The 8,576-nt window shown below is 39.6% G+C and overlaps 1 protein-coding gene across 11 annotated transcripts; it reads right to left on the reverse strand.

The window, feature by feature from the left end:
- Nucleotides 1–92: 92 nt before the first annotated feature.
- On the reverse strand, nucleotides 93–7,102 carry LOC113027148 (uncharacterized). 11 transcript variants are annotated; one of them, XM_026176715.1, is made up of 9 exons: nucleotides 6,966–7,102; nucleotides 6,262–6,319; nucleotides 5,858–5,935; nucleotides 5,018–5,095; nucleotides 3,763–3,840; nucleotides 2,861–2,905; nucleotides 1,558–1,687; nucleotides 1,264–1,358; nucleotides 986–1,061 (listed from the first exon to the last, which is right to left on the reverse strand). In XM_026176715.1, exons 1-9 carry the CDS (start codon nucleotides 7,088–7,090, stop codon nucleotides 1,050–1,052), a joined length of 699 nt encoding a protein of 232 aa, XP_026032500.1. In that variant the 5' UTR covers nucleotides 7,091–7,102; the 3' UTR covers nucleotides 986–1,049. The 11 variants fall into 11 exon arrangements, with proteins under 11 accessions (XP_026032499.1, XP_026032500.1, XP_026032506.1 ...); XM_026176721.1 differs by having other exon boundaries at nucleotides 5,051–5,095; nucleotides 5,891–5,935; nucleotides 6,241–6,319; XM_026176719.1 differs by having other exon boundaries at nucleotides 5,891–5,935; nucleotides 6,241–6,319.
- Between the last annotated feature and the right edge of the window lie 1,474 nt (nucleotides 7,103–8,576).

Here is an 8,576-nt window from a genome sequence, read left to right on the forward strand (position 1 = left end):
TTTTATTTATTTATTTATTTATTTTTATTTATTTATTTATTTATTTATTTTTTACTATTTAATTTGTAAAAATGTGTATACACACACACACACACACACACACACACACACACACACACACATACGTGTTTTCGTGATATATCAGTACGTATGACAAAAATGTGACAAATGGGAACGTGCCTTTCCGAAGGTCCTAGAGGCATGGGAATCTCAAAAAATTTGACCCATGCTTCCAGGAACACACCCATCTGTTGAGATTTTGGCTAGGGCTAAATTTTGGTCAAACCTGAATTTAATGCTACTTGTGAGGACACTGTCAGGTTTATGTGACTTATGAGTACCATAAGGTCACACACAGATATTTCATGTTTAGGTGAATTGTGAAGCCCATGGAAACACATAATTTTCAAGTATACATGACTTATAAGGACCAGGTAACGGTAGGTTCTGCATTTTTAGCTTGGCTCCTTTTGAGATTACAATATAATAGACATGGATGCACAATAGTAATGCTCACCAGTTGGGTAACTTCTGACAGAAATATCAGACATTTATGTGTTAATAAAACAGTAAATCTGAGCTGTGTAAAGACTTTTTAAAAAAAAAAAAGACATGGGTCAAATGTGGTCAGTCTACTTTTTAAGTCTTGATATTGTAATGCATTAATTCATTTTGTAGTGAATGTTCATGTGAATAAAAACGTGGAACATTATCTGCCTTTTTTATCATTTAATTGCAAAAAGCACCCAGCATAAACCACAGATTTATGAGTAAGAACAATGCAATACAGAAAACTGCAATACTGACATAACTGTGGAAGTAACAAAGTATCTCTCTTGCTTGTTTCTTTTTTTCTTGCATCTTTCTTTTAATGCTATGATCCTGTTGTGGCTGTAGTACCTTATGACAACCCAGTCTCTGTCTTTCAGAGCTGCCGGCTCTGCTTGGAGGCAGCAGTCACATTCCTTTTTACCTGGTACTTTGCAGCTTTTTATGAAGTGAAACGTGCCGCTCAGCAACCTTCACTTCATCATTTGTCCACTTGCTTCTCACCGTCCCAGCTGTCATAAATGGAAACAAAAGAAAATATCTTAATGTGAATGCAAGAAAAGATAGAAAATATTCTAGTTTATAATGTGAATACAAAATGTTCTTAAACCTTGCTTTCTACTGGAGCACTTTAAAGGAGCAATAAGCACAATTCATCATACTTAGGTTGAAGGAATTAAAAATGACTGTGTGAAGAACTAGAGGTGTAATTACATCTGGAGTACAGCATGAAGTCACAATCCCTCTCTCTGTGTTGATCTCCAGCCATAGACTTTGGTTTGGTTCACAGGCAGTGCAAAACAGCACACCTAGCAGTGAAAAGATATTGCTTATTGCTCCTTTAAGGATGCTTGGAATGAACCATTTGAAGTGCTGTGTTCTGCTGGGAATCAAATAAGATGAAATGATTTATGATAAAAGCTCTGAATAGTGTCATGTCTGAAAACAAACTTGTTCTTTGATCACAAGTATATTAACCTAAAACATTTTGTATTTGGGTGCCTTTACCCCTTCTTGGTGAAGTGTTGCTAATGTTTTTGTTGTTCAGGGTGATTGAGCCAGAGGTGCCCTTCATGTTGTCCAGGGCAGCTGAGTAAAGCGTGTGGCTTGGAACCCCCAGAATACTTGGTCCTTGAGCCTTTGAAAAGTAACAGTGAAATATGAGAATCAATGCATGCAATAGGTCTGTTTGCTTTTTTCTCTGCATTGTAGGCAAAGTCAGCGTTGGGCAGTGTGTAATTCTACATTAAGGGGCTAAGGGGCGATCGTGGCTCAAGAGTTGTAATCAGAAGGTTGCCGGTTCGAGCCCCAGCTCCGACAGTCTCGGTCGTTGTGTCCTTGGGAAAGACACTTCACCTGTTGCCTACTGGTGGTGGTCAGAGGGCCCGGTGGCGCCAGTGTCTGGCAGCCTCGCCTCTGTCAGTGCGCCCCAGGGTGGCTGTGGCTACAATGTAGCTGCCATCACCAGTGTGTGAATGTCTGTGTGAATGGGTGGATGACTGGATGTGTAAAGCGCTTTGGGGTCCTTAGGGACTAGTAAAGCGCTATATAAATATAGGATATTTACCATTTGATATGAATATTTTACATGTGAACATAATCTACTAATAATACTCATCACAGTGTGATTGTTTGAAATCAGATAGAGTGTTATTATCTTCATGACAAACATCCCTGCTGTTCAGTTTCAATGTAACACAAACTAGAGTTGTTGGTTCTACCAATTGAGAAAGGCTAAAAACAAAAAAACAAATTCATGTCCTTCACAGCTTAAAACAATCTGAGGACAATGTAACACACACACTACAATCACTGGTCCTACCATATGAGGACTTCTACTTAAACACACTCCTGTCCTTCACAGCTTAAAACAATATGAGGACATGACGACTGAACACATGTAGAGTTCACATTCCTGACCTCTAACTTCTCCTGCTGTTGTCAATAAAAGCTCTAAACCCAACACTGATGTACAGCCATCTATTTCCCCAGAAATTAAATCATGTAAACTGATCAGCGGGAGCTTATTTTGACAAAAACATGTGTAAAACGACAAAAATATCAAATTTAGTAGGAATAAAGATCAAGCTGATGCTTTAAAGGGAAAGTTAGGACTAACAAATGGTATAGACAATTACTTTATCCTAATGCTAATGTTGGTTTCGGTTAACTTCGACTAAAACTGATTGTTTTAGTACAATTAAAGTGCATTTCATTTATGCACTAGGCCCAACTGACACATATACTTGATGCCAAATACAAAAAAATAATGTGTAACCTGTTGGAAGAATGAAGTGGGTGTGTCACTCACCAATTGGTCTGAAGGAGGTTGAGGTAGGACCTCGGCACCTGGTGTCTGCAACAAAAGACAACAATATAACGTCAGAAACATTCTCTAGTATAAATCCCGACTATTTAATTAACTACAGATCATATTTGTATCAGTGAATATTATTACAGAAGGATCTGACTTCCTTATACCAGATTCTATAGAAACTTAACACTGTACGGTTCTGCTACCCAACGATATGAGGACAGTGTAACACACACTAGAGTTGTTGGTCTTACCACATGAGGAAGGCAACTGAAACACACTCCTGTCCTTCACAGCTTAAAACAATATGAGGACAGTGTAACACACACACTACAATCACTGGTCCTACCATATGAGGACTTCTACTTAAACACACTCCTGTCCTTCACAGCTTAAAACAATATGAGGACAGTGTAACACACACACTACAATCACTGGTCCTACCATATGAGGACTTCTACTTAAACACACTCCTGTCCTTCACAGCTTAAAACAATATGAGGACATGACGACTGAACACATGTAGAGTTCACATTCCTGACTTCTAACTTCTCCTGCTGTTGTCAATAAAAGCTCTAAACCCAACACTGATGTACAGCCATCTATTTCCCCAGAAATTAAATCATGTAAACTGATCAGCGGGAGCTTATTTTGACAAAAACATGTGTAAAACGACAAAAATATCAAATTTTGTCAGAATAAAGATCAAGCTGATGCTTTAAGGGAAAGTTTGGACTAACAAATGGTATAGACAATTACTTTATCCTAATGCTAATGTTGGTTTCGGTTAACTTCGACTAAAACTGATTGTTTTAGTACAATTAAAGTGCATTTCATTTATGCACTAGGCCCAACTGACACATATACTTGATGCCAAATACAAAAAAATAATGTGTAACCTGTTGGAAGAATGAAGTGGGTGTGTCACTCATCAATTGGTCTGAAGGAGGTTGAGACAGGACCTCGGCACTTGGTGTCTGCAACAAAAGACAACAATATAACGTCAGAAACATTCTCTAGTATAAATCCCGACTATTTAACCCTCGTTTTACCCTAGCGAAAAAAGGGACCCGCTTGGGTAACTTTGGATTTTTGATTCTCAATATATCAGTCATTTTAAAGACTAGTTGCATGAAACTTGGCCAGGATGTGTGTTTTAGGATTATTTTTGAAATTCAATGATCCCCTCTATGGTGTGGTGTATAGTAAAGAAGATTCACATATGTACTACCTCCTTTTACCCTTGTATCCGTTTGGGCCCCATTGACTCCCATTATAATCACATATTTTCGATATACTGTAATCCTGACATGCGATAATGCCTTTCTCGTGAATACCTAATGGATCTAAGCCTCAGCCTTCAAAATAAAGGAAAAATAGGTTTTGGATCAAATGAGCACAATATTAGGTACAGCACCACCATAGACATTTTCAGTGCTTTTGAATGGAGGACATGGTTATCTTACTATGCAAAATACATGACAATAAAACAGCTGACCACCATAAAATAGTCTTGATGTAGTGGAACTGATATAAGAGAGTGGTGTGAATGTGATTGAGAATATATATATATATATACTGTGTGTGTCGGTCACAAACAAAACGGCCCGTAGAGCCGCCTCCTTGAAGTGAACAACGGGAGCCTGCTCCGTTTTTTTCTCCTTTCTCTGAACCTCTGTCAATGTTATTTTGCTTCACTTTGCACATGAGCCTTGTTTTTGCCCTCAGCAGAGAGGGGAGGGGTGCAAAAGCAGCCACGTGTTTGTTGAGCAGAGGGGGGAGGGGTGCAAAAGCAGCCACGTGTTTGCAGAGCAGAGGGGGAGGGGTGCAAAAACAGCCACGTGTTTGCTGAGCAGAGGGGGGGGAGGGGCAGTCGTTACTCTCCCAGTGGCATCTCAACAGAGCCGGAGGGAGAGAGAGAGATCGTTTTGGATTCAAGTGCACACTTGAAGTCTGTGAGAATAGTTTGCAGCCTTGTCTTACTAGTAATTTCTGCACAGACGCCACTAAATGCACAGACTCGCGCACACACAACACGAAGCGCACGGTCAATTTAGGGGAGCTTGGAAGCTGTGCTCATCGTGCAAACAGCGCGTTATTATCGTAACGGCTGCAAAAGTTAGGATATGTCCTGTCTGCAACATCCATCTTCACCTGTTGGAAGAATGAAGTGGGTGTGTCACTCACCAATTGGTCTGAAGGAGGTTGAGACAGGACCTCGGCACCTGGTGTCTGCAACAAAAGACAACAATATAACGTCAGAAACATTCTCTAGTATAAATCCCGACTATTTAATTAACTACAGATCATATTTGTACCAGTGAATATTATTACAGAAGGATCTGACTTCCTTATACCAGATTCTATAGAAACTTAACACTGTACGGTTCTGCTACCCAACGATATGAGGACAGTGTAACACACACTAGAGTTGTTGGTCCTACCACATGAGGAAGGCAACTGAAACACACTCCTGTCCTTCACAGCTTAAAACAATATGAGGACAGTGTAACACACACACTACAATCACTGGTCCTACCATATGAGGACTTCTACTTAAACACACTCCTGTCCTTCACAGCTTAAAACAATATGAGGACATGACGACTGAACACATGTAGAGTTCACATTCCTGACTTCTAACTTCTCCTGCTGTTGTCAATAAAAGCTCTAAACCCAACACTGATGTACAGCCATCTATTTCCCCAGAAATTAAATCATGTAAACTGATCAGCGGGAGCTTATTTTGACAAAAACATGTGTAAAACGACAAAAATATCAAATTTTGTCAGAATAAAGATCAAGCTGATGCTTTAAGGGAAAGTTTGGACTAACAAATGGTATAGACAATTACTTTATCCTAATGCTAATGTTGGTTTCGGTTAACTTCGACTAAAACTGATTGTTTTAGTACAATTAAAGTGCATTTCATTTATGCACTAGGCCCAACTGACACATATACTTGATGCCAAATACAAAAAAATAATGTGTAACCTGTTGGAAGAATGAAGTGGGTGTGTCACTCATCAATTGGTCTGAAGGAGGTTGAGACAGGACCTCGGCACCTGGTGTCTGCAACAAAAGACAACAATATAACGTCAGAAACATTCTCTAGTATAAATCCCGACTATTTAATTAACTACAGATCATATTTGTATCAGTGAATATTATTACAGAAGGATCTGACTTCCTTATACCAGATTCTATAGAAACTTAACACTGTACGGTTCTGCTACCCAACGATATGAGGACAGTGTAACACACACTAGAGTTGTTGGTCCTACCACATGAGGAAGGCAACTGAAACACACTCCTGTCCTTCACAGCTTAAAACAATATGAGGACAGTGTAACACACACTACAATCACTGGTCCTACCATATGAGGACTTCTACTTTCCTGTTGGAGGTTGAGACACGACAGAGGGACAGCAGGGTAGTAGCTTGGACAAATGAGTCTATTGACACAACAGGGAAGTGAGATTAATGAACTGAACGCAACAGACTCTTTCAAAATAAAACAGGAAACATGGCATGAAAATACAAACGTGGTAATATACAGCCCTAACATAAACTCCTTAAAACGATATTAATAACGTTAAGCCAAACTCAACTAACCCGCCATTAAACATAAGAAACTCAAAAACCTTAGAATAACATCAGAAACGCTGGGCCAGAGAACCAGACCATGAGCAAATAACTATAATATTATTGATTTGTGCTGAATAAGAAAACATTAATATTATCATTTAAATCCCCCCAAGCATATCTTGTGTTGAAAAAAAAAAAGTGTGTTGCAGTTAGCTACACTGAGCTTAGACTGACTGTCTCTGCAGTTGAAGATGCAGAGCACATGCAAGGCCGCAGGTCCCTTTAACTCCGGTGGGAATTTAAAAACAGTTAAATTTAACTTCTAATATCTATTGTTAAAGATAAATCTTAAGTAATTTTTTAGCATTTATCATCATTCACCACTTTCAATTTGTTCAAATCGGTTGTGTATTGTTTTAATTCCGTTTAACTAACCTTAATTAGCTTGTTAAACATACAACTTTACCTCGCGGAGCTTGCGTCGACGCATGGATATCAAAGGTAAATACATACCTCAAGATAAATCTCTCCTGAGTGCTGAAGGTCCCGGATGTGCCGTTCATGCAGAGCTCCGGCGAGTTTGTATCTTGCCGTGACCAGCAGCTCTTTGGTTGACGCTTTCGAACAATCAGATGCATCTTTACTCACTTGTTGACCAATCAGAGACGTCGTTCTATGCTCCACTGACGAAATGCTGCATCCTCTCACCAGCCACCGGTCTCTCCTCGTCCATTTAACAACAAAAACACAGCAACACGTGCTGGATTTGAGGTAGGAACACTTGAGAACTGTCACAATGTTTTGCAAACTGTTGTTACAGTTAATTTCGTTCCGTTAATTTGTTTGGTTCCTATTCTGAAGTAACACTTAATACACATGGGGTTAGCTTGCTGGTCTAGTTTAAGTTAGCATGGGCATGCTGTTCACTGATAGAGTAAGGCTAAAATTGTCCTGATATTGTCAGTGTGTTATCATAAACATGCAGCACCCCTAGACCCCCAAGTTAAAATACAGATAATAGATAAGCAATTTAAGAAAATAAGTATAATGTGTATAATAAATGATTTTACTGTCACTTTCCTGGGTCTGTTGACCCAGCGTTTTAAGTTTTAGTTTGTTTAGATGTCGATGTTTATTTATAAGTTCTTTAGGTTTGCTAAGTTCATTTGTTTATTAGATTACCCTTGTGATGTCTGTTTTATTGGGAAAGTCTTTGTCCTATATGCAGTGAGTCTAGTTTTGTTTCCCCTTGTCCCAGCTGTTCCTCATCCCCTCATTATCTCTCTGTGTACTTGCAGTGGCTTGCAAAAGTATTCGTCCCTCTTTTCCACATTTTGTCACATTACTGCCACAAACACAAATTGTCATGGTCCTGGGTCGGTGACCCAGCGCTTTTAGTTTATTATTATGATGATGATGATGATTATTATTGTTTGAGTTCTATGTGTTATATTTGGTCTGCGTCTGAGTCTGCGTCTGTGTCTCTGTCTATGCTGTCACCCCGTCTGTTTGTGAATCTGTCTGTTTAGTTCTGTGTCTTGTTTGGTTCCCCGTGTCTGAGTTTCCTGTTTTATTGTGAAGGTCTCTGTCTGATGTGAGTGTGTTCAGTTTACGTTTCCCCTGTCCCGTCAGCTCTGATTCCTCCCAGCCGTGTTGCCCTCCTGTCTCTCATCCCCTGATTACTGGTGTGTGTATTTAAGCCCTGTGTGTTCTCCTGCCTGTTACTCGGTGTCCTGCTCGGTGGCTGCTGTGCATCCCTTTGTCGTATGCATCCAGGTCTGTTATTTTAGTTTTTCCCAGTTTATGTGTCTTCAGTTATTTGTCATGCCCCACTGCTTGTTTGCCACTACACCTTGTAAATAAACTTCACTAGCATTTTCATCCACTGCTTGCATCTTGGGTCCTCCTTCCTCCACACCACACGGCTCGCCTTCCCAGCCGTGACACAAATCAATTTTAATGGAATCCAATTGCAGCAAAAGGTGGTTCTACAAAGTATTGACTCAGGGGGCTGAATAATTGCGCACACCCCACTTTTCAGTTATTTATTTGTAAAAAATGTTTGGAATCATGTATGATTTTTGTTCCACTTCTCACGTGTACACCACTTTGTATTGGTCTTTC

The sequence above is a fragment of the Astatotilapia calliptera genome, chromosome 7 (genome assembly GCF_900246225.1).
Source record: "Astatotilapia calliptera chromosome 7, fAstCal1.2, whole genome shotgun sequence".
In the NCBI taxonomy this organism is placed as follows: domain Eukaryota; kingdom Metazoa; phylum Chordata; class Actinopteri; order Cichliformes; family Cichlidae; genus Astatotilapia; species Astatotilapia calliptera.

Excerpts from the sequence above, each read along its gene's own strand:
- LOC113027148 (XM_026176713.1), bottom strand. The coding sequence starts at position 7,090 with ATGCATCTGATTGTTCGAAAGCGTCAACCAAAGAGCTGCTGGTCACGG. Across the intron at positions 3,841-5,017 it reads CCACTTCATTCTTCCAACAG|ACACCAAGTGCCGAGGTCCT; the intron begins GTGAAGATGGAT and ends CTTTTGTTGCAG. Across the intron at positions 1,359-1,557 it reads CAACACTTCACCAAGAAGGG|GTGTGCTGTTTTGCACTGCC; the intron begins GTAAAGGCACCC and ends TTTCACTGCTAG.